General features: G+C 50.5%; 1 protein-coding gene across 6 annotated transcripts in view; it reads left to right on the forward strand.

Moving 5' to 3' along the window:
• Positions 1-21,565, forward strand: part of Cyp4f22 (cytochrome P450 family 4 subfamily F member 22) — a 35,277-nt gene extending 13,712 nt beyond the window's left edge. For 3 of the 6 annotated variants that reach the window (XM_004872551.3, XM_087201762.1, XM_087201763.1), the window contains 11 exons: positions 2,441-2,585; positions 11,693-11,746; positions 11,829-11,956; positions 12,089-12,213; positions 12,849-13,116; positions 14,369-14,435; positions 14,558-14,687; positions 16,671-16,804; positions 18,349-18,413; positions 19,410-19,492; positions 19,636-21,563. In XM_004872551.3, coding sequence (XP_004872608.2) covers positions 2,441-2,585; positions 11,693-11,746; positions 11,829-11,956; positions 12,089-12,213; positions 12,849-13,116; positions 14,369-14,435; positions 14,558-14,687; positions 16,671-16,804; positions 18,349-18,413; positions 19,410-19,492; positions 19,636-19,879 — 1,443 coding nt within the window. In that variant the 3' untranslated portion in view covers positions 19,880-21,563. The other 3 variants (XM_087201765.1, XM_087201766.1, XM_087201764.1) reach the window with 3 other exon arrangements.
• Positions 21,566-25,851: the final 4,286 nt, after the last annotated feature.

Raw genomic sequence — 25,851 nt, forward strand, 5'->3', positions numbered from 1 at the left:
GCGACCCTCCCGGGCTGTCCACCACCAGAGAATGGCTGGTGTTCAAGGTCCTTTTTTCTCTTACCCTAACCTGTCTCACCAGCTCGGCCACCCTTGTCCAGTTCCAAGGATTGGCTTCCCACTTCCATGGCAGGGCTCCAACTTGCCATCTCCATGGCCTTTGCCAAGCTGTGCCTTTTGTCCAGAATATTCTTCCCTGGTAGATGAACTCAATCTTCATGCCCCACCTCCAGTGTCCTTACTCCAGGAAGCTCTCCCTGGATGTGATGGTGGTTTTAGAGGCAGCTACCAAGCTCTAGTGCCCTGGGCAGTTGCCTGCAGCCCAGCCTTGGCATTGTGGGTCCAGGCCATCTTCTAATCCCAGGAGGTCTGGGTGAGGCCACAATTTTCCTTGGGTGTGGACAGGCTCAGGACCACACCTGGTAGAGAAGGAGATGCCATAGCCAGAGAGGAGACTTGTTCATTTATTCACGCAATAATTTTGGGGCCTTATTCCTGGCCAGGCATTGGGTTAGGCTCCTTTGTATCTGAGCCCTCCCTTTGTGAAATATTTCTGGAAGCCAGGTGTGGTTGTGCATATCTGTAATTCCAAAACTCTGGGAGATTTAGGCAAGAGGATTGCAAGTTCAAGCCCAACCTGAGCAACTGATCCCATTAAAAAAAAAATGGTAGTGGTAGAGGTGGGGACATAACTCAGTGGGAAGGTCCTGGGTTCAATCTCCAGTACTCACCCCCAAAGATGGAGCTATGCTATGTTATGGATTCCCTTTTATGAATTTGAGCTCAGAGAGATTAAGTAACTTACCCACAGTTTCATGGCTGCTAAGGGTGAGTGTGAACTCAGATTCATCGGACACAGAGCCTGGATCAGCCTTTCTGCTGCATCTAAGGGCATGATGGTCGAGAACACGAGTTTTGGGACTGGGTGGCATGTGCCCGGATCCTGGATTTGCTACTGTGGCAGTTGATGCCAGGGCCTGCCCACATCTTCTTGGCCCATTTCTGGGTGCTGTGGTGCCACTTCCAGCTGTGATGGCCCCACTTCCGGCTGTGAGCCCCCTACTTCCAGACACCAGCACCTGCATTCTAGGAGCTTCCCAGAGCTTAGGGCTTTTGAACCCCAGGAGCAGCCCTCAGCCGATGACTGCTGGGTGTTGGTGGATAAATACCCCAGCTCCCTCACCCTCAGGGGATTGACTCAGAGGTCCAGAGCCTGGCCCATCCTCCAAAACTCCCTTGTGGGGCCGAGCCTGGGGACCCCATAATGGTACCTACCCTTTCTTGGCTGCCTTCCCTTCCATCCTTATTCATGTTTTGGGGGTCATCTCCCCAGTAAACCGCCTGCCCTAGAAGCCTTATCTCAGGACCTGCTTCTGAGGGACCCCAAACAAGTACAGTTGCTCACTTACAGACCTTTCTGAGCACAACAGCAGCAAAGACCTCACTGGGTACATGTGGAATGGGTCAGTCTATGGGAAGTTCACACGGCTGTGCCCAACGCAGCCCAAGCACATGCAGATGTGAAGGTGATGGAACTCTATAGGTAGTTGTGCTGGGGATGGAACCCAGGGCCTCCTGCATGTTAGGCAAGCGCTCTCTCTCTCACTGGGGAACAGCCCCAGCCCTTCTTAAAATTTTGTTTTGAGAAGAAAAATTTTCGTTTTGAGATAGAGTCTCGCTAAATTGCTCTGGCCAGCCTTGATTTACAATCTACCTGACTCGCAACTAGCTGGGATTATAGGCATGTGCCACCAAGCTCCACTGATATTTATTTATTTTGGTTTTATGAGACAAGGTCTCACTATATAGCCCAGTCTGGCCTTGAACTCAAGGAGTCTTCCTGCTTCAGCCTCCTGAGTGCTGGGATTACAGGAACACATCACCATGCCTGACATCCATTTTTTAAACAGCAAGTTTTTGATAAATACCAACTCTTATCATTATTGAGTTTCCTATTACTAGTGTGTGTGTGTGTGTGTGTGTGTGTGTGTGTGTGTGTGTCTCAGGCTGGAACCCAGGGGCCAGGTAAGTACTCTGCCACTGAGCCATATCCCCAGGAAACTGCCTCTGCAAACCCCGTTTTCTTTGAGTGACAGGATTTTACTGTGTTGTCTAGGCCGGTCCAAGCGATCCTCCTGCTTCAGCCTCCCAAGTAGCTGGGACTGTAGGCATGTGACACCATGCCTGCCTTATCTTTATTTATTGAAGCAGCCATGTGTCAGGCCCCATGCTGGGCTCTTGCTTTCTGCACTGGTCCTCTGGGCTGCCCTCAGCGGAAGCACTGTTCCCCACTTCTCAGAGGAGGAAGTGAGTTGTAGCCAGCTGTGCGCCATCATTCAGCACTTCTGAGATTGTTTTAAGGCGAGGGGAGATGGCAGAAGGGAGCACGCAGGGAAGCTGGGCTGGGCACATCCTCACTGCCCCTACCTTCCCTCCACAGTATCTTCCAAATGAGAAGGGCCTTCAAGACGAGAAGAAGCTGCTGGATAAAATGCATGATGTGGTCCTGGTGTGGGCCGGGCCTGTTCTGCCACTATTGGTTCTGGTACACCCTGACTACATCAAGCCTGTGCTGAGTGCCTCAGGTAGGTGAGCTGAGCCTCTGAGCAACGACTAAAACCTCAAGTCCCACACTCTATCAGAGCTTCTAGTCAGGTGGGCTCTCCAGAAGAAGGGTCATTTCAGTCGGGCTTTGAGAAGTGAGCAGCAGTTCACCAAAGCAGGAATGGCAGTGCACGATACGGGAACAATGTGGATGACAGCGAGATAATGCCTAAGAGACCCGTGAACCCTGAGGGGCTGTCTACCTACACAGGAATCAGAGCCAAACATGTTCGGGTAGGTAGTCGTTCACCTAAGGTTACATTGAGGAGGTGTTGCTCAATCCCAGGTCACCGGACCCCTGTTCTTTGGGTTGTGATATTTCTGCCCTGACCCAGGCTCTTGGTGGCCCATCCTGCTGGCTGATTTAATGCTCCCTGCCTGGCCTGGAAGGAGATGTGGAAGGATTGCTCTTTTCTTCAGTCCACGCTTGACCCAACGTGTGGGACTTCCCAGGGTGCTTGGGAAGCTCTTACTCATCCTGCAAAACCCAGAGCCAGTGATCCCTTCTTCAAGGAGTCTTGCTGGACTCTGCCAACAGAACACAGCACTGTCCTCTGGACTGTCCCATCCTCCATGCTAACCTTCTGTCTCCCTTGCACATGGCCTTGGTGGAGCCGAGCACCTCAGAGGCTCAGGTAACACTGGAGAGCCGAGGGATGGGAAAGAAAAGGTTCCAGGAATTTTAGGGTGTCTGGGCCCAGCTTGGGCCTCTGCGAACTCGCATCTGGAGACCATCTTCTGGCTGTCACCCCGGGCTGCCGTCCCTTCTACCCCAGCTATGCTTCCCCTCTTCACCCATCATTGTGCTTTGCTTGAGTCAGGGTCTTGCTGTGTAGTCCAGGTTGGCCTCGAAGTCGAGGCAATCCTCCTGCCTCAGCCTCCAGGGTGCTGAGGTCACAGGTGTGTGGCTCTTGGTTAGTTTCTGATCTGCAGAATGGGAGCTGCTATGAAGGATGAATAATATAACGTGGGCGCTGGGATGCGACTCAGTGGTAGAGGGCTCCCCTGGCATATGCGAGACCCTGGGTCAATCCCCAGTGCTGCAAAACCAAACTAAAATGATGCAGTAGAGGTAGGTGCTAAAAATAAGCCTCCTTGGGCTGGGGATTGAGCTCAGTGGTTCTGCCACCTGCCTCGCAAGCGCAAAGACCCGAGTTCGATCTCCTCCTCTTTTTTTTTTTTGAGTACTGTGGATGGAGCCTGGGGTCACTGCACTGAGCTACATCCTCAGCCCTTTTTTATTTTTTATTTTGAGACAGGGTCACTTGAAGTTGTTAAGTTGTCCAAACTCGTCATCCTCCTGCTTCAGCCTCCCAGAGTGCTGGGATGACAGGTGTCTGCCACCACGCCTGTCTCCTTTTTCCTTTGTTTCTTCTACCTCCTTCCCCCTTTTCTTTCTCTTCCTCTTCTTCCTTTTCTTCTTCTCTTATTCCTCTTCCTCCTCCTCAGAACATGTTTCCTGAGCTTCATCCTGCCCGGTTGTGAATCTGCAAGCAGCGCCCCACCAGGCCTGGCCTTCCCTTCCCTCCTTCAGGGCAGGCAAGACCTCCGAGGCCTCTCGCACTGGAGGAGCCAGACCGGGAACTCTGGAGGGGAGTGGCTGGAGCTCTGAGTCAGTGCCGCCAAGCCTGTGGCCTCCACCCCTCACTGGGGCCTCCGGGGAGCCACACCTGTGTGACTGCTGCTCTGCCTGCACCGACAGGGCCATGGGTTCCAGGGAAAGCATGGGGCCCCTCGGAACCTCCGCCTCCTCTCTTATTGTCATTTGGGAGAAAATAGGTGAACGCTTCATGGAGGTTGAGTCATGATCTATAAGCATATAATTATGGTTTGTGTTTTATATGTTCTTTTTATTAATGTGAAATTCACATAACAGACAATTAATCATTTAAATGAACGTTCTCTGGTATTTGGAGTATTCACAATGCCGTGCAACCACCAAGCTTTCTCTAGTTTCTAGTTTTTTTTTTAGTCACCTCCTAAAATGCCCTGATCTGTGAGGTCCTCCCGGTCCATCTCCTGGTCACCTCTAACTGCTTTCTGTCTCTACGACCTGTGAGCTCTGGACGGCTTTTATCAATGGCCTCCAACCCCTCACAGCCTTTGGTGTCTGGCTTCTTGGCATCTCCAAGGCTTGCCTGCCCTGAGGTTCCTTTCACGGCTGAGGGATACAGCATTGTATGGAGGAATCAGGGTTTGAGTAGCCATTTGTCAACTGCCTTATGCCCATCTTTTTGCTGTTGTGAATACGCTACTAAGAACATTCATGCACAAGTTTTGGTGTGGCCCTATTTTTCTTTTTTGTTTTCATACTTTTCTTTGTTCTCTCTCTTGATTTCTTTTTTTTTTTTTGGTACCAGGGATTGAACTCGGGACCCTGCACTTGTGAGGCAGGTGGTGGCACCACTGAGCTAAATCCCTGGCCCTGTCTTGACTTTTTGAGACAGGGTCTCCCTATGTCTTTCAGGCTTTGGTCATGAACTTACTGTGTAGCCCAGGCTGGCCTCCAATTTGCTGTGATTCTCCTGCCTCAGCCTCCTGAGTGCTAGGATTACAGGTGTGCGCCACCGCACCTGGCTTTTGTCTTTTCTTTGCTTTGCTTTGTCTCTCTTTCTCCCACCCTGTGTTCCTTCTTTCCTTCCTTCCTTTTCCTGATGTGCTAGGGTTGGATCCCAGGACTTCCTGCATGCTAGAAGCAAGTGCTCTACCGCTGAGCTGTACCCCAAGACTCTATCTTTTCATTTTATGTGTGTGATACTTAGGAGTGGAATTGAGGGGTATATGGTAATTGTATATTGGCCTTTTTTTCCTTTTGGTGGTGGGTATGGAAACCAGGGCCTAGTGCAAGTTAAGCACATGCTCTACCATTGAGTTACATTTGCAGCCTTATGTTTGACTCTTCTTTGGAGATGGGGGTCTCCCTTAGTTACTACATTGGCCAGGGTGGGCTCAAACTTGCCATCCTACTGCCTTAGTCTCCCAGAGTTCAAGGATAACAGGTGTGTGCCATCACACCCAGGTTCTATTTGCCTTTCTAAGGGAGCCCCTGACAATTTTCCACAACTGCTCTGAATTCATTTATCACTAATAGAGGACCTGGATATTCATCTTTTTGGTGCCCATCAGCAATAATTATAATTACAGTAACAAAAGATCCAACAGTTGGTCATTTATCTGTTTATGTGGACACAGATTTAATGAGCATCTACCATGTGCCAGGAACATGTGAGCTTGTCTAGTCTTATAGGGATGTCATAAGGCACGATTGTTCTATTTCCTTTTTTGGAAGATAAAGAAAAGGAAAGGTAGAGTGGTAACTCTCTAAGTTTACCTCATAGTTAGAGGCGGCGCTGGGGTTGGATGCTTGACCAAACTGTCAGTCATAGCAATGTGCAGCTCCAAAGGGATCAGATGTTCCAAGTGAGGCCCTGAGTGGGGGCTTTTCTTATACCATCTCCTCTGGTTGCGATGCCGGCCCCTTTTGCTGGAGGGAGAAAGTGGTCAAAGAGGCAGCTTGGGCCCTGACTTTCCTGGAACTAAGAGTCAGGGCTAGAGTGGAGGAAGGAAGGATCAAGGATCTGAAGATGGGGTAACAAGGCTTCAGCTGGAGAGAGGGTTCAGAGAAGTCTTCCTGGAGGATGCATTAGTGAAGCTGGGCTTTGAAGGATGTGCAGGAGTTTGCTAGATTGAGGGACCTGTCAGTCCAATGGTGGAGATGTGGGAAAGTGTCAGGGGAATTTGGGTGACCTGGGTTGGCTGAAGTGGAGGTGATACATGTGTGGAAGTAGGAAATGAGACTGAGAGTTAAGCAGGAGCCAGACTGGAAAGCAAATGACCTTGTACTTTATCCTGGAGGTGATAGGGAGCCATAGGAGGTGTTGGAGCAGGGCAGCTGTTGATCAGATCTAGGTCTCAGAAAGGCTCCTGAGGAGACTTGCCTGGAGTCCAAAGCCTAGAGACTAAATGAGTGACTGCATCCCACCTTCTTTTCTAGCTTTGCCTCCTCCTGGAAGTCTCCTCTGATGTCTAGTTGTTCTTTCTCTTTGCTCCTTGAGCATCTGGCATACTTTCTACCTTCTTGATGATTGTACGTGTGCCTCTGCTTCCTTTTTCCACCCCACCCCACCCCACCCCACCCAGGAGCTCCTCCAGGAAGGGTGTGGAATGCGCCATCTCTGGGTCCTGAGCATCACCCAGCATGGGCTGGGCCCAGGAAGGACTGTCTTGGGTGGGAGGATGTTGGGACAGCTGACCGGACAGCTGACTGGGCACAGCGTTGGCCAATTCCTGGGGAGTGTGAGTGTGGAGGCAGCTGAATCACACTCAGGTATAAGTGATATCATTTGGGTTCCAATATGCTCCATTTAGGCCCAAATCTGTTCAGTTTATAGAAGTGGGATTCATCTCTCCATTCATCCATCTATCCATTCACCCATCCATCTATCCTTCCTTCCATCCATCTATCCATCCTTCCATCATTCATTTCATCTCCTCATCCTTTCATTCACCCATCCATCTACCCATCCATCCATCTACCTGGCATCACCTGTCCATCAGTCTTCTATCCATCCACCCATCCATCTTCCCATTTATCATCCATTATTTCTTCCATCCACCTATTCGCCCTTCTATCTGCCCACTCACCCTTCCATCCACCCCCCCATCCTTGCATCCATCCATGCATATCTATCTATCTATCCGTTTATCTACCCACCCATCCATTCACCCATCCATTCATCCTTCTATCCATCCATTCATTCACCTGTCCACTCATCCATCATCCATCCATTCATCCACCCATCTATCTACCCATCCACTGATCATCTATTCATTCATTCATTCATCCACCGTTGGATTGATCCATTTATTCAGCAAGTAACAATTTCTTTAGCATCAACTGATCAACATGGCCTCTTCCGTCAAAGGGCTTGTAACTGGATGGATACAACCTAGTGTGATGGATGCAGGAGGAAGCAGAGTCTAAGCTGAGCCCAGAAGATGAGGGTAGAATGTTTGGGGCAGAGATGGCAGCTCATGCAAAGACTTGGAGTAGAGAGGATGCATACATGGCTTTTTTGGAGGAGCCAAGAAAAGCCCTGTGATGCTGCTCCTGTGCTGTTGAGTGGAAAGGGCCACAGGACAGAGGTGTCTATCTTGAGAGAGGTCAGACCAGGGCCTCGAAAATGGGCTGAGCCACTGGCCTTTAGGGACAACTGGTGGGTGAGCTGGGAGGCACATGGTCGAGTCTGACAGTCAGATAAGATCTCCTGTGGCCAAGGTGATGCACAGACAGCACGGGTGAGGCTGGAGGTGGAAAGCACAGGAGGTGTAATTCAGATGGCCTGTATTGGCAGAAAGCCAGAGGGGAGGACAGGGGATGACTCCATTCCATGTGGAGAAGCCTGCCTGTCCACAGAGCTGGAGGTGGGCAATGGCCAGAGATGAGAATGGAGTCATCTGGTGTGTGTTGAAGGATGGCACGGGAGATGCATGTGGGGTCCAGAGAGGGCAAGGCCTTCAGTGTTAGGCTGCCTGGCACTCTTGCCTGGCAGTCGTGAGCTGGGGAGCTGTTTCAGCTGGGGAAACTCATGCTGAGATCAGCATGTTATAAGGTTCTTTCGGGGGGCCGATATGGAGGATGAACTGGAGGGGCAGGGTGGGAGGCTGGCACACAGAGAAGAGTCAGAAGTCAGATGTACAAGTCAAGGGACACTGTCTTGTATTTTTTATTTTTTTGGTACTGGGGATCGAACTCAGGTCCTTGCACTTTTGGGGCAGGCAACTCTTGTATCTTTTTTTAAAAATTAAATTTATTGGTTCACCTTTGATAAACATAATGGTCACATTCATTCATCATAGGGAATTTGTACCTCTACATGATATATCTTGCTTTTTTTTTTTTTCCGGTACTGGGGATCAAACTCAGGATCTTGTGCTTGTCAGGCAGGTGTGGTGCCCCTGAGCGACATCCCTGGCCCTTTGCTTCTTTTTTTCCCATTACCCCCCTCCCTTTGACCCTCTCTTCCTCTCCTTATTTATAAAAGCTTTGTTTCCATTTTTTCCCTTCTATTCTCTTTTTTTCCCCCTTCTTTCCCATCTCCCTCCCCTTTCCCTTGTACTCCTTCCCATTTGAACATTTTCTTCCTACTTCCCAATATCTACCATCCATTTTGGTCCTTATTTACTCTTTCAGTTTCTCACACAAGAGAAACAATGTGATATTTAAACATGTGTGTCTGATTTATTTCACTTGAAAGTATGCTCTCAAAGTGCATCCATTTACCTAAAAAGTCTCAAGTTTGTTCTTCTTTACAGCACAGTAGTACTCTATCATATATAAAAACCACATTTTCTTTATCCATTCATAAATTTATGGGTATCTGGGCTGTTTCCAAGGCTTAGCTATTACAAATTGTGCCGCTATAAACATGAGTGTGCATACATTGCTGTGCTATGATCCCTTTAACTCTTTTGGGAAGATACCTAGAAGGGGAATGGCTGAGTCAAGTGGAACCTCTAGCTTTAGTGTTTTTTTTTGTTTTTGTTTTTTTGTTTCTTGTTTTTTGTTTTTCTGGTACCAGGGATCGAACTTGGGACCTTGCGCTTTCGAGGCAGGCGCTGGAACCACTGAGCTAAATCCCTGGCCCTAGCTTTAGTTTTTTGAGGAAGCTCCATACTGAAAAGGATATTAGAAAATGGAAAGATGGCCCTTGTTCTTGGATAGTCAGAACCAATTAGTGAAAATGGCTATACGAGGGCTGGGGATTTAGCTCAGCGGTTTCGCTGCCTGCTGCGCAAACACAAGGACCCGAGTTTGATCCCCGGTACCAAAAAAAAAAAAAAAAAAAAGAAAGAAAGAAAATGGCTATACGTCCAAAAGTGTTATACAGATTTAATGCAATCCTGATAATGCCAACTGCATACCTCACAGAACTAGAGAAAGGAATCCTAAAATTCATTGGGAACCAGAAGAGACCTAGAATAACAAAAGCAATTCTTGATAACAAAGGCAAGGCAGGGGACTTCACAATCCCCAACTTGAAATCATACAAAAAGCTACTATGATAAAAACAGCATGGTACTGGTAACAAAACAAAACAAAACAGACCCAAGGATCAATGGAACAGAATAGAAGATAAAGAAACAACTCCAAACACCCTTAGCCACGTTATCTTTGACAAAGGGGCCAAACACTTTCACTGGAAGACAGATAGCCTCTTTAATCAACGGTGCTGGGAAAACTGGCTTTCCACATGCTGAAACTAAACCTAGACTCATATCTCTCACTATGCACTAAATTAAAATCCAAATGGATCAAAGATCTAAATATTAAAACAGAAATACTTAGTCTACTGGAAGACAGAATAGATAAAACTCTTGAAGACACAGGTGTAGGCAAAGACTTTATGAACAAAGGCCCAATCACACAGGAAATACTACAATGAATCAATAACTGAGATGACATCATATTAAAAAGCTTTTGCTGGCCAGTCCTGGTGTCTGAGTGATTCCCAGGGCCCAGCAAAGGGACAAAGTTTCCAGAGCCCTGAAGACAAGGGGTAACACACCAAAATATGGACTCATTTTCCTCTGCACCTTCATTGGCTGAGCAGCTTCCAAGAACAAAGGCCGCATCTCTCAATACCTGGCAAACAAGTGCAGTGTTGCCTGCAGAACTGATTGCTTCTCTGAGGTGCCCACCAGTGTATTTGGGGAGAAGCTTCGAGAACAAGTTGAGGAGGGCCTGTGCTTCTACGAGACTGGCAAGATTCCACGGAAGAATCTGGATGTCATGAAAGAGGCAATGGTTCAGGCAGAGGAAGCTGCTGCTGAAATAACCAGGAAGCTGGAGAAACAGGAAAAGAAGCACTTGAAGAAGGAAAAGAAGGGGCTGGCTGCACTGGCTGCTCTGGTATCTTCAGAAAATGGCAGTGCTCCCAAGGAGCATGAGGAGACACACGAAAAACCCCAAAAGAAGAAAAAGCCAAAGCTCCAGGAGGCTCCTCAGGAGGACAGAATGGATGATCCATATGTCTTGGTCTCCAGACCCAGGAAAAATAAATCTTTTTCCAAGGAAGAGTTGGTTAGTAGTGATCTGGAAGGGACAGCTGGTGGCAGCCTAAGTCCACCCAAGGGGAACAGGTCTTTGCCCAAGGAGGAAATGGCTAGTGAACCAGAAGAGGCAGCCAGCAGGGGTGTCCCCAAGAAAAAAAGAAAATTTTCTTCCAAGGAAGACCCAGTCGCCTGGGATTTAGCTCGAGTTTCGCCGCCTGCTGCGCAAGCGCCAAAAAAAAAAAAAAAACAAAAACAAAGAAAAAGTATGGTTTGTGTTTTGGGCTGGGGATTTAGCTCAGTGGTTTCGCTGCCTGCTGTGCAAGCGCAAGGACTCAAGTTCAATCCCAGGTACCAAAAAAAAAAAAAGAGAGAGAGAAGAGCCAGTTAGCGGTGGGCCTGAGGAGGCTGCTGCCAGCAAGGGCAGTGCCAAGAAAAAGAAGAAAAAGCTCCAAAGAGCACCCCGGGAAGATTAGAATGGACACCCCTGGGAGGGAAGGATGGGGTGTGCCCCACGGAAACATTCCCCATCCCTAGTCCCCAGTCAATAAAAACAAATCACACACACACACACACACACACACACACACACACACACACACACAAGCTTTTGCACAGCAAAAGAAACCACCGGCAGAGTAAAGAGACAACCCACAGAGTGGGGAAAAATTTTTACCAGCTGTTCCTCAGAGAAAGGACTAATATCTAGAATATGTAAAGAACTTTTAAAAATCAGACCCGTCCCCCAGATTTAAAGACCCAATCCAAAAATGGGCACCTGAGATGAACAGACAGTTCTCAGATGAAGAAGTAGAAAGGCAAATAAATATATGAAGAAATGTTTAACATCACTGGTCCTTCGAGAGATGCAAATGAAAACACAGATTCCATCTCAGTCCAGAAAGAATGGCTGCTATTGAGACATCAGCCAATAACAAATGCTGGCGGGGCTGTGGGGAAAAGGACTCTTCTCCACTGCTGGTGGAGTGCAGACTGGTCCTGTCTTATATCTGCATCGCCTGCTTCCTCTCCACAGCTGCCATTGCCCCCAAGGATGACTTTTTCTACAGCTTCCTGAAGCCTTGGCTGGGTGAGTTCCTGGGGTGAAGCTGGGGCTGGGGCTTCCTTGGAGGGAACAGAGGAGGTCCCTAACCTTCACCCTCTGGGCCCAGGGGATGGGCTTCTGCTCAGCAAAGGGGACAAGTGGAGCCGGCACCGCCGTCTGCTGACGCCAGCCTTCCACTTTGACATTCTGAAGCCGTACATGAAGATCTTCAACCAGTGCACCAACATCATGCATGTGAGTGCCAGGGCCGGGCCATGGGAGGAGGGCATCCTGGGTGTGACGGTCTGGCGGTCTGGCTCTGACAAAGGCCTCCCTGAAGTCTGCAGACCCACACCCATTCACTGCCTGTCCTGTCCTCTCTTCCAGGCGAAATGGCGGCGGCACCTGGGGGAGAACTCGGTGGCCTCCTTTGACATGTTTGAGCACATCAGCCTCATGACCCTGGACAGTCTTCAGAAATGTGTGTTCAGTTTCAACAGCAACTGCCAGGAGTGAGTGTGACATGCCTGGGTGGGGGAAAAGGAGCCAGCTGCTGCCAGGATGAGAGAATGGGAGGCTGGAGAAAGGAAACTCCCAGCTGTTAGGCAATGCTGGGCTGTGGGCACTGTGCCACCCAAGGGCCACACGGCCCGGAGGAAATGACGTCATCTCTCTGAGCCTCAGTGTCCTCATTCCAAAAAACGGGCATGCTAATTCACTTCCCAGAGTCACTGGGTGACAACTAAATGAGATAGCATGAGTCAATGGCTTGGCATGGAGTAGGTGCTCAGCAAATGCTACTTTCCCTCTTTCCTCTGAATAGAGTGCACTCTTTGGAAAGTGTCTTCCTCCTACAGCAATCCCAAGTGCTGGGATTACAGATGTGAACCACCACGCCCTGCCAAGAGTTTATTTGACTCAGTTTTGTGGGTGGAAATTGCAAACAGCATGGTCTCACCTCTGCTTGGCTTTGGCAAGGGCCTCCTAGGCTGTGTCACATGGCAGCTGTCATCGTGGGTTAGGGTTAGGGTTAGGGTTAGGGTTAAGGAGTGAAGGGCAAGACAGGAAGCTAGGAGAGCGGGAGGAGAGGCTTGTTGGAGCCCAGCTGTGGGGATCGCCTGGTGCTCACGGCTCTCGTCCCCGGCAGGAAGATGAGTGATTACATATCGGCCATCATTGAGCTGAGCGCCCTGGTCGTCCGGCGCCAGTATCGACTACATCACTACCTGAATTTCATCTACTACCTCTCCGCCGATGGGCGGCGCTTCCGCCGGGCCTGTGATATCGTGCACCATTTCACCACCGAAGTCATCCAGGAAAGGCGGAAGGCGCTGTGCCAGCAGGGGGCAGAGATGTGGCTGAAGACCAAGCAGGGCAAGGCCTTGGACTTCATTGATGTGCTACTCCTGGCCAGGGTGAGGCTGGGGCCGGAGGAGGGAGCCTGCTGGATCACCTCCCCAGGAAATGCACCAATTTAGCAAAGTGATAAATGCTAAAACTCAGCGATCTAGGTGGGAGTGTTGGGCTTACTGCTATGTGCTTCCATGCCCAGCTAAAATGTATGACGTAAATACAATAGCATAGTATTTGCAGAGAACTCCCAGCCCTTCTGTTGATTTTTTTTCCTTGGTGGTGCTCTCTAGTACCCAAGACCTTCACATTGGGCTACATCCCCAGTTCTTTTGGAATTTTTTATTTTGAGTCTCAGTCTTGCCAAGTCACTGAATTGCCCACGTTGGTTTAGAACTTGTGTTCCCCCTGCCTCGGCCTCCCAGAGTGCTGGGATGACAGGTGTGTGCCACCATGCTTGGCTCCCTCTGTGGAATTTTTGAGCAGCACTTGGGTTCTGGATCTAAAAAGTTCCAGATTCTGGCCCTGGCTCTGCCACTTAGTAGATATTTGACCTAGTCACATTACTTTTTCCTCCAAGTCTCAGCTTCCTTAGTTATGGCATGGTAACCATAAGACCCAATGAAAAAGTCATTGTCTGGTCTGCAGCAGGATGCTCAGTGTTAGGAGCTACTCAGTGAATACGGCCATGTGCCATAGAATGTTTTGGTCAGCAGTGGGCCATATTTATGATGATGGCCCCATAAAATAACATTACCCAGGCTGGGGATGTGCTCAGTAGTACAGCACTTACCTATCATGCTTGAGGCCCTGGGTTCTATCCCGCAGTGTAAAAAAAGTGTATCACCTAGTAACATCATGGCCATCTCAGTTTGTGTGAGTACAAATGAAATCACTCAATGTCACACTTTGCAAAATGGACTCTCCTCATTAAAGTATGTGTGATGCTATGAACTCCCTTCTCCCATCTTCAATTCTCCTTCCCTCTTCCTATCTTTCTTCTTTTTTGTGTGCCGAGGATTGAATCCAGGGCCTCACCCCTGCTAGGCACATCCTCTACCACTGAGCTACATTCTCAGCCCTTTAAAAGATTTTATTGACCTGAGGTCTCACTATGTTGCCCAGGCTGACATCAAACTTGTGATCCTCCTACCTCAGCCTCCTGAGCTGCTGGGATTGCAGGTGTGCACCACCAAGCACAGCCCATCTTTCTTGTACAAGTTGCATAGCTCCCTCCACTAGGAGTAGAAATGGGGGAGGCTCTACACTGCAGAGGGTGGAAGGAAGGCACTGAGTATCCCCTGCTACTCGTTGTAGGATGAAGATGGAAAGGAACTGTCTGATGAGGACATCCGAGCAGAGGCGGACACCTTCATGTTCGAGGGTGAGGACAGGGGCTGGGCTGGGGCAGGACAGGAATGAGCACTACTGGCTCCCTGGGCACACAACGGACACTCATCTGCCTGGGAATGGTGGCCTCCATCTGGACACCCGATCTGCCTGCAGGTCATGACACAACATCCAGCGGGCTCTCCTGGGTGCTGTTCAACTTGGCGAAGTATCCGGAATACCAGGAGAAGTGCCGGGAAGAGATCCAGGAAGTCATGAAAGGCCGGGAGCTGGAAGAACTGGAGTGGTCAGTTTGAGGGATCTGGGAGTGGAAGGAACAGGTTCAGATCCGAGCCCTGGGTGTGAATCTCTCCCACTTATTCACTGTGTGACCTTGGACAAGTCAGATAACTACCTGACATCCAGTTTCTACAGCTATAACAAGGGGATGAGCGTGCTGCCTGTGCTTAACTCAGAGTACAGCAGTTCTCACAGTGTGTTAGTCAGCAGCTGTCACGATGCTGCACAACAAACACCCCCTACACTCAGTGGTTTGCACGCATTTACTTCTTGCTCTTCTGGTTGCTGGGCTTGGTTGAGTACAGTGGGGTTGCTTCCAAACTGGGCTGGATTGGTTTGTTCCCAATGCCTCCTCACTCTGAGCCAGTGCTACCCTGGGATATACTCTTCTCACTGCAGATTCTAGAAGCATAACTCTCCTCATCTCCCAACCCAACTTCAATTAAGATCATATGTGGAGGTACTGGGGGTCAGGACTTCAACGTATCTTTTTTAAAAACATACTTTTTTCCTCCTGTGGACATAGTTCAACCTACACTACCTGCTTTTAGTCCTGCTGTAGCTTTTTGTGTATGGGGAATTTGGCCTTGAATTTTATGGGTTTTTGTTTTTGGTAACGGGGATCGAACTCAGGACCTCACTCTTGCCAGTCAGGTGCTGTGGTGCTGAGCTAAATCCCCAGCCCTTATGTTTTATTTTTTAATTTTATGACAGAGTCTTGCAAATTTGCCCAAGATTGTCTTGAACTTGTGATCCTTCTGCCTCAAATACCTGGGATTACAGGTGTGCACCACTGTGCCTCCCTGGCTTCTAGTTGTTGTTGTTTTTTTTTTGAGATAGGGTCTCTCTGTGTAGTTCAGGCTGGTCTTGAACTCACCATGTAGCCCATGCTGGCCTTGAACTTGCAGTGGTCTTCCTGCCTCAGCCTCCTGAGTGCTGGGATCACAGCCATGTACCACCATGCCCAGCTCACAGGTTTTTAAATACTGAATTAGTTGTGTGCAGTGTCTTGCATCAGTGGTCCTAGCTACTCAGGAGGGTGAGGCAGGAAGATAGCAGGAGCCCAGGCATTTAGTGACAGCCTGGGTACCATAGTGAGACCCCTATCTTTTTAAGAAAATGAAAAAATAATGGTGGCTTAGTGGTGCATGCCTGTAACCCCAGCACTTTGGAAGGCTGAGACAGGATTGCAAATTTGAGCTCAGCCTGTGCAGCGTACTGACACTTTGTCTCAAAATTAAAAAATTACAAAGGGCTGGGGATGTAGCTCAGTGTAAAGGCCCTGGGTTCAATATCTAGTAGATGAAGGTGCCACAAGCTGGTAATCCCAGCACTCGGGAGGCTGAGGCAGAAAGATCACTGCAAGTTTGAGGCCAGCCTGGACTACACAGTAAGACCCTGCCTCAAAAATAAAACAAAACAAAACAACCCCCCCCACTAATAGATGAAGGAGAAGGAGGAAGAGGAGGACCAGGAATGGCAGAAGGAGCGGAGGGGGAGGGGGAAGAAGGAGGAGGGAGAGGGAGGAAGAAGAAAGCAAACACTGAAACTGGGCCGTAGAGCGCCAACTGCTGTTTCCCTGAGACCCTGTCCCAGCACCCACCCTGAGCACTGCATAGTCCCTCAGTTAAAGGGTTCCTGCAGGGTCCAGGACTGCCCCCCCCAGCCCCAGGGCTTGCTGTTGTGATGGGCCATTGTTCTAATTGGCTGGTGGTCAAGTATTTTGGATCCTAAGTGTTCACTGTACCTGCAAGGGATAATGGCAAAGTGCAGAAGTGTGGGCTGTTCTGAAACTCTGTGCTTGTTTCCTGCCCAGCTGCGAGCTACTGTGTGTGGATGTGTGTGCGTCTGTGTGTGTGTGTGTGTGTGAATCTTCATGTGCACCTGTGTGTGTATGTCTGTGTGTCTGTGTGTGAATCTTCATGTGCCTGTGTGTGTGTGTCTGTGTGCTTGTGCACATTTGGGGCAGTCACAGTGCCGTTCTCTCCAGGGACGACTTGACCCAGCTGCCCTTCACCACTATGTGCATCAAGGAGAGTCTGCGCCAGTTCCCGCCAGTCACCCTGGTCTCTCGCCGCTGCACAGAGGACATCAAGCTCCCGGACGGGCGCATCATCCCTAAAGGTGCTCAGAGTGTGTTCCTGGTGGCCAGGCGCCATCCAGATGATGTGGCTGCTCCGCTGTCCACAGGGCCCTGGTCATGACTGCCTCAGTTGCAGTATCCCCGTACACAGGGCGGGTCTCTGCATGCCTCTTGCTCTTGGGGTGATGGGGGACCCTGGTTTTGTGTGGGGAGATGAAGGTGGGGAGTCCAGCTGGAAAGGAAGGAGTTAGTGTGGAGGGTTCACCTGAGACGGTGCAGATGGGACTGGGCTAGTTTCTCGGACTTGTCACCTACCCTCTGGACACCAAGCCCTGTTTTTGTTTTGTTTGTGGTATTGGGACTTGAATTCAGGGCCTGATACATTCTAGACAAGGGCTCTTCCACTGAGCTATCTTCCCCATCCTTTAAAAAACTTTATTGTGTGTGGGGTATGGTGGTGCATGCCTGTAATCCCAGCACTCGGGAAGCTGAGGCAGGAGCATCTTTGTGAGTTCAAGGCCAGCCTGAAATACATAGTGAAACCCTCTCTCAAACAAAACAAAACAATTTTATTGTGAAGCTTAGCCTTACTAGGTTTCCCAGGCTAACCTTGAACCTGTAGTTCTCCTGCCTCAGCCTCCCAATGAACTGAGATTAGATGTGTGCATGCTATGTCCAGCTTTCATTGTTTGTGGTTATTGGTCTTTGGCAGTGCAGCACCTTCTACATGCTAGGCAAATGCTCTACCACATGCTTAGTCCACAAGCTCTGTTTTGAGCAATACTGAGGTCTAGCAAGGCCTCATCTCCAGGCCCAGGCCTTAAAGGCCACCTAGTCTGAGGGGACAGAGCAGAGCACAAACATTCCCAGCCACATGGGGTCAGAAATGGGCTAAAGGGAGAGATAGGTTGCTGGGTGTGGTAGTGCACACCTGTTAGCCCTAGCACCGGGGAGGAGGAGGCAGGAGGATGGCTAGAAGTTTGAGGTCAGCCTGGGCTACATAGTGAGTTCAAGGCCAGACTGAACTACACAGAGAAACCTTATCTCAAAAAACAAAAAAATAGACCAAAAAATATATATAATAAAAGAAGCAAAACCGAGGTAGGGACCGGAGAAGTCCAAATACGGATGGAAGATTCCCTCCCTCCCAGAAAAATACCAGGAGGGCTTCCTGAAAGATGGAGCACGGGAGGCCAGCCTTGGAGGTTGGAGATGAAAGAGCAAGGGTGTTGTGGAGCAGAGCCTCAGGGCGTGGACCATAAAAGGCCTTGAATGCCAGATGGAGGCATTGAACTCCATCCAGAGGGCAGCAAGGAGCCAAGGAAGGCAGCTGAGCTGAGAATGAGCAATGTCATATTTGTGAATGAGAAAGAGCCCTATGTGGACTGAACAGCAGCCAGAGACATGCTGAGGCCTTTCAGGAGAAGGAGAGGAAGTACATAGGGCAGCAGAATTTTTCAGAAAACGGTAGATGGGAAGTAGTGGCAAACGGCTCATGGGAATTCCAGGGACAACTGGGGAGGGGGATGTTTCCAGGGGAGGCCCTGGCTCCCCTCAGCCCTGCTGACCCCACTTGTCCCCCCAGGAATTATCTGCTTGGTCAGCATCTATGGGACCCATCACAACCCCACAGTGTGGCCGGACTCCAAGGTGAGTGCCTGCCCTGTTTTAGTCACTTTCTCGTCTCTGGGACTCAATAACTGACCCCTGCAACTTTAAGGAGGAGAGGCTCAAGGTTTTTAGAGGTTTCAGTCCATAGTTGGGCAGCTCCAAGGCAGAAGTGGTGTGGTAGGAAAGGGGTGGCAGAGGAAAGCTGCTCACAGCATGGCGGCCAGGAAGCAGAGGGGAGGGAGGAGCCAGGGGAGAGGCCACGCCTTTCCCGGCCACACCCACTGGCCACCCCCCAGCAACCCACCATCACCTACGGCTCTCTGATCCAATCAAGTTCCAAGTGCCCTGCTTCTGAGCACATGAGGGTTATTTTTTTTGGGGGGGGGTCATTACTTAAACCGTAACATGCCCCAAACATCTCTGCTCTCGGCTTCTTCCTCTCCAGAAAGGACAGCCCCAGGCCAGGGATGAGAGCTGGTTTCAGGGCCCATGACCCTTCTCCTCATCCACTCATCCACTCCTTGCTAATTCATTAGGTCGAGCTACTGAGCACCTACTGTGTGCCAGGCCCTGTGCTGGGCACTGAGGACTGGTAGTGACATTGCCTTTGCCTTCATGGTATTTGCAGTGAAATTTCTGGGGAAGATAATAAGCATAAACGTACATAAGATCATTTTGGGTATTGAGTCAGCCCCAGAGAAATAAAAATGGTGGAGCCAGCAGGGGGCGCTTTGGTTCAAGCAGTCAGCAAGGCCTTGCTGAGGAAGAGATTTTTGAACTCAGACTTGAAGGGTGTGCAGGGCAGGGAGAAATGTGTTCCAAGCAGAGGAAACTGCAAGTGCAAAGGCCTTGAGGGAGGAAGGAGCTCGGCTTGTCTGGCGGAGGCAGGCGAGGTCGCACTGTAGTGAGGGTGGGGTGGAATGGAGGAGGTGGCCCTGCCTCCCCCTAGGCTCATGCCTAGAGGAGGAGGTGGGAGCCAGGCCCGAGTGGCTGGGCCAGCCCCCACCCTGCTTATTCCCGTCTGTTCCTGTCTAGGTGTACAACCCTTACCGCTTTGACCCAGACAACCCACACCAGCGCTCCCCGCTGGCCTACGTGCCTTTCTCCGCAGGACCCAGGTAAGGCCTCTATTTCCCCCAGTCCAAGCCACTAGTGGGAGGAACAGCCAGGGGAACTGAGGAACAGGTGCTCTTGCCTCAGCCTTCCAACCTCTACTGGCGCCTTGGCGGCTGGGCCTAAGCCCCTGTACCTCTTTCGGCAGGAACTGCATCGGACAGAGCTTCGCCATGGCGGAGATGCGTGTGGCCGTGGCGCTCACACTGCTGCGCTTCCGCCTGAGCGTGGACCGAACGCGCAAGGTGCGAAGGAAACCGGAGCTCATCCTGCGCACGGAGAATGGCATCTGGCTCAACGTGGAGCCGCTGCCTCCTCTGGGGCCCCAAGCCCCGCCCAGGGAGACCCAGGCCCCGCCCCTGAGGGCCCAGGCCCCGCCCCCCAAGTACTGAGTGCATAGATCAAGCCCCTACAAGTCCAGGCTGTCGCTAGAGGATAAGGCGGCCTCGCTGAGCAGCCTGTTGGTGCTGGCCACGCCCCTCAAGGCGAGGCTCCGCCTCCTGAGTCCCGCACCTGCCCCCCAGCCGGAGGAACCAGGTTCGGCCCCGCCTCCTCGGCCTCACAGGCTACCCCTGGATTCCGTGGATTGACGTCTTCAGGCCAAGCCCCCGCGGAGCCAGCTTTCTAGGCTCCTCCCACCGAGCCTGTGGAAGGCCTAAGACTCCCTCTTGGACTTCAGCCCCGCCCCTCCCTGCTGGCTGACCCTAGCCTGGCTTCTAAATGGAAGACTTGGAAGCTGAGGGCTGAGTCAGAGTCGTGCACCTGGACATCACCTTTCTCAGGTCTCCCCCTCACCCGGACAGACTGTTCAGGCATCATCCCAGGACTCCGGCTGTGTGCTTTTGTGGTGGTTTTGTAAACCCAGAGCTTCCAAGCCTCTTCCTAGCTTCCCTGTTGTCAGACCCTCTGCTTAAGTGTTCTGATTTTTGAAGACTAAAAGCATGGGGGTTCAGGGCCGGGGATTTAGCTCAGTGGTTCCGCCGCCTGCCTCGCAAGTGCAAGGTCCCGAGTTCGATTCCCAATACCAAAAAAAAAGCACGGGGGTTATACCAAAAAAAAGTACAGGGGGTTTGGATGCCTCCTGTCTCCCTCCCCGTAGTCCAGACCCGCCGGTCTGGGAGTTGGGAGGCTGCGTGCCAGGAAGCCAGGAAGCCGTTTGTCTCTGGACATAAACTCAGATGTTTCGGGAAAGTTTGTGCTTTCCTTTATTTTGTCAATATATCGTTATTCATTAAATGACTACTTGAGGACAGGCCCAATTCCTGTCCTTGAAAAGGGTGGGACGCAGATACTGAACAAATAATTCTGATTATTTACAACCTGTGGCAAATCCTGCAAACCCAAGCCCCCTGGCGCTGGGTGAATTCAAGGGGGGTGGCACTGGGGGTCTGGGAGAACTGCAACACTAACGCAGGAGAGGCCAGGGAGGTTAGATCTGGGGAGTGGAGCAGAACGGAGGAAGGGTGGCCAACAGGGTGCAAATGTACAGGCTTTAGCATGGTGGCGCACACCTATAATCCCAGCACTGAGGAGGCTGAGACAGGAGGATAGCCAAGAGTTCAAGGCCAGCCTGAAGTACATAGTGAGACCTTGACTCAAAAAACTCCCCCAAAATCAAAACAGGGGTTAAAGACCAAGTCCTGGGCATCCCCAGACTGGAATGCTTCCTGTGTGCTCTTCCACTGAAGTCTCATTAGACCGGACTCTTGGTTCATTCATTGTTCATTACTTCTCTAACTGAGGTGGAAACAGACCTTAGAGGGAAGCAGCTTGAGTCCCCCAAACAATGCTTTTGGCCAGGGTCTCAGACGGGATCTGGAGCCCTTTTAGGGCCCACTCCCCAGGCTCCCTCCAGGTCCCTAAGTCTCTCTTTGCAGCAGGGAGCAACAGGGCCTGGGATCTTCGGCAGGAGCCCCTCTCTGAGGTCCGCTGGGGTGGAGTTGGAGTGTGGAGACTGGAGCTCCCCTCCTGCCTCTGGCTGGTGCTGCTGCTCTCATTGTGCTTCCGATGGTTTGCAAAACACCTCCTGCTCACCTTGGCACAATCCTGTCGTCTTTGAGCAAAAACCAGCCGACCAACTAATCAGCCCACCAGCCAGCCATCCAACCTGGTCTTGTGGGCTCAGCTTCCTGGCAGTGACTGAGCAGGTGACTGCCTGTCTCCGCGCCCGGTTTTCCCTTGTCCTGTGGACCTCACCGGGTCACTGTGTTTGCAAAGCACACGTTTCCATCAAGGGCTGTGAGGGTGGATAGAGGGAGGGAGGAGAGGGAAGTGCAGAGCCCGATTCCCTGGGTCTACTCTGGTACACTTGCATGTGCAATTCTTTTTTATTTTATTTTTTAATAGTACATGTTTGCTGTACACCATGTTCAGTCACATTCGTCATGAGGAGTTGGTATATGTACATAATACATCTCAATTCTCTCTCTCTTTTTTGGTACTGGGGATTGAACTCAGGACCTTATGCCTACGAGGCAGCCTCAGCACCACTGAGCTAAATCCCTGGCCCTTGATTCTCACTCTCTCTTTTGTTTTTTTTGAGACAGGGTCTCTCCGTGTAGTTCAGGCCAGCCTTGAACTCACGGTGTAGCTCAGGCTGGCCTCGAATTCGTGGTGATCCTCCTGGCACAGCCTCTCAGTGCTGGGATTCCAGGTGTGTGCCACCATACCCGGCAATACATCTCCTTTCTCTTCCCTCCCTCCATCTTCAAATCCTCTTCCCATTTGCAAAAGACCAATCTCCCTGTTATCTATCTTTTATTTTGCTCTTTATTTATACTTTGGGTTTCTCATATAAGAGAAACCATGTGATAGTTAAACTTGTGTGTCTGATTTACTTCACTTAACATTGTGGTCTCAAGGTGCATCCATTTTCCCATGGATGACTCGAGTTTATCCTTCTTTATGGCAGAGTAGTATTCTGTTGTGTATAAATACCACATTTTCCTTATCAGTTCATCTTTTGGTGGGCATTGGCTGCTTCCAAGATTTAGCTACTATGAGTTGTGCTGCTGTAAACATGGGTATGGATGGATTACTGTAATATGAGGTCTTTATCTCTTTTTGGGAAGACACATAGGAGGGGAATAGTTGGGTCGAATGCAATTTCTAGTTTTACTTTTTTGAGGAATCTCCACACTGATTTCCATAGTGGTGGTGCTAGTTTACAGTCCCAACAACAATATAGAAGCGTCCCCCCCGCCTTTTTCTGGCGTGAGATGGAATGTCAGTGTTGTTTTAATTTGCATTTCTCTAATGGCCGGCGACATTGAGCCTTTTTCATATTTGGCCATTTGTACTGCGCGGTGTAAATCTTAAAACACCTAGGCTGGCATCGACTCCCGTCTCGAGCGTGACAGTGGCTCCCTCTGCTGGGCGATTCTGAGACAACAGGCTCCGGTTCTATTTCTGAGAGGTCAATGTGCGCTCATCTCCTCGAGCCCGTGTGGGTGTGTGACTGTACGAGGGGCCGTGTACGCATTTGGTGGACCGTATGTGCACGTGTTTGGGTGCAAGATACGCGTGTGACTTTGCGTGTGCGTGCATGTGTGTGTACGCGGGTGGGCGGGTGGGTATCGAAACGGAGGGAGGGAGAACTCTACACTCTGTCACGCCCCAGTAAGATATTCGCACTTGAATCCTTGCTTCAGGGGAGCCCCAACTAAGACGCATGGTGGCTGCCTTTCCCAATCCTCAGCAGCCTATTGTGGCTCCCTTATTACCAAGGAGCAAGCGGGGCTCAGAGAGGGGAAGTCATTTGCCTGCGGTCACATAGCTGGAGAGTAGCAGAGCTTGGCTGGCTAAGTCCCAGCCTCTCACTTGCTCCTCTGCCAAGAGCCTCCTCCTTGATGTGGGAAAGAACAAGGAATATTCACAGCCAACAAAATCTCCGATGCATGAGCCAGACAGACCCAAGGCTCAGAGCTGATGCTGAGGGCCTCGTTCTGTCATAGACAAAGTAGTAACACTGTCAAACGCAAGCTTGGGGCTGACTGGCTGCAGGGAAGTGCTCTTTGAGCATTTTCTCCCTCTCCCTCGCCTCCTCCTTCCTCTCTTTCCTCTTCTTCCTTTCTCTTCTTTACTCTTCCTCCTTCTGCCTCGCTCTCATCCCCCTCACCCTGTCCTCTCTCTCTCTCCCTTTTACCCAGGCTTGATGGGAAAACTGTGAAGTGTATGGCTGAGGGTGTAGCTCAGCGGCACAGGGCCCCGCAACCCCTCTCTTACACATGAAAGCCTGTAAGTATAGGACTTTTTCTGTGAATGTAGAAAATGTGTCATCTGGCCAGACTGCAGCACGGACATCTTCGGGGTGTCCGCTGGGGGCAACTTCTGTGAGGCTGGAGGAGCCACTTCCAAGGCAGCTTGCTCTTGTGGCTGGAGCCAGCTGGGTAGCTGGGTTCTCAGGTCTTCTTGATGGGGCCTCTTGCAGGGCTGCCCGGGGCTCCTCTTAACATGGAAGCTGGGCCCAGGAGCATGTATTCCAAGGAAGGCAGCTATCAGTCTTCTTAGGACTTAGACTCTGAAGTCCTACAAGTTGTGGAGACAGCCCACATTCAAGGAGAAGGGAATTAAACTTCATCTGTATATCAGTCAGGGTCCTCCAGAGAAATAGAGTCAATAGTATCTGTTTGTCTGTCTGTCTGTCTATCTATCTATCTATCTCTATGATGGTTTGGATCTTAAGTTCCCCCAAGGCCCATGTGTTGAGGGTTTGGTCTCCAGCTGTGGCACTGTTGGAGCCTTAAGGAGGTGGATAAGATATTCTAACTTAGGAAGAAACAAAGTATATTTTGATTGAAGGTTTCAGGCTATGGCCAGCTGGCTCCATTGCTTCTGGCTGTGGTGAGGTAGAACATTGTGGTGGGCACCACGTAGTAGAACAGCTGCTTACTTCATGGTGTCCCAAAAGCAGAGAGAGAGGAGGGGCCCAGGCTCAACATCTCCTTCAAAGTTATGCCACCAATAACCTAAATGCCTCTCGCTATGGACCTGCCAGCAGGTGGATCCACCCCAGCAGGCTGAGGCTGAGGGTGCCAGGATCCTGCAGGGCCAGAAGCTGAATTTGGTGGGGCTAGAAGTCACATGGGCGGGGGAAGGAAAGCTTGGGCACCTCCCAATATTCTTTGGGCTGCCAGAGGAATCTCCATCATACAGCTCCATTCTTCAAACCCACCTCCAGCTGGGGGGCTGACCATGGTGTGTGTGTGTGTGTGTGTGTGTGTGTGTGTGTGTGTGTGCGCGCGCACTCACTGCAGAGGGGTCAAGACCTGCACGAAGGGCATTCAGGAGAGTATCTGGACAAGATGTGGCCTTTTATGGTCAACACCCCATTTCCCAGATGGAAGACTGAGCCCCAAGAGGACCAGCACTGCAGTGGGCAGAACAAGGACTCTGTTCAGGGTCCCTGGCTCGGCCCTCCCCTGTCTGGACCCCATTTGCTCCTGGCTCCTCTTAACCTTTCTCCCTCCTCTCATGCCTCCCCCTCTGACCTCTGACCTCTGACCTCTGACTCTGAGCCCAGCCTCCAGATGTGCTTTTCCAGCTCAGCTCTTTATCTCTAGAATCTGACCCAGATGACTCCCATGAGGCTGGATTTCTGGTTCTGACATCTAGAAGTCATGGCTCAACCCACACTCTGGGCTGCTTGGAGGCAAGACTTGAACTCTCGTCAGACTGTGAAGCTGGTGAGTCACAGACTTCCAACTCTGAGCCTCCTAGTTATTTTTAAGATTTTTGAATTTTTAAAATTTACATTTTCTTTTGCTTTCTAGGCTGCCCTCAAGCTGGCAGCCATCTTCCTGCCTCAGTCTTCTGAGTGTGGGGATTATATGTGTGCCACACCAAGCCCAGTTTTTTGTTGTTGTTGTTGTTTTGAGACAGGGTGTCTTAGTTCCTTTCTTTGTTGCTAGAGCAAAATACCTGACACCTACAATTTAAGGAAGCATAGGTTTACTTTGCCTCACAGTTTGTAGAGATTTTAGTCCATAGTCAGCTGGCTCCAGGGCAGGCGGCAAGGGTGAGGGGTGAGGAGGGAGCCGGAAGGAGACTGTTAACAAGAAGGAAGCAGGGAGAGAGACCCTCCCAGGCCACCTGCTCAGTGGTACCTCCTCCCCTGAGGAGGATGATGGCCTATTATCCCATCACCTCCCAAAAGCCCCTATGAGTGCCCAAGGTCATCTAGTTATAAACCATTACACGGGGTCTTGCTATGTAGTTCACGTTGGCCTCGAACTAGATGTAGATCAGGCTGGCCTTGAACTTTCGGCAATCCTCCTGCCTCAGCCTCCCAAGTACTGGGATCACAGGTGTACCCCACTGTGCCTGGCTTCTCTGAGTCTCCTTATTCTGCACTGAGAAGTGGTGC

Source organism: Heterocephalus glaber, unplaced genomic scaffold, assembly GCF_053883595.1.
Source record: "Heterocephalus glaber isolate CG9 unplaced genomic scaffold, H.glaber_assembly_v1.0 deba00001760, whole genome shotgun sequence".
NCBI lineage: Eukaryota > Metazoa > Chordata > Mammalia > Rodentia > Bathyergidae > Heterocephalus > Heterocephalus glaber.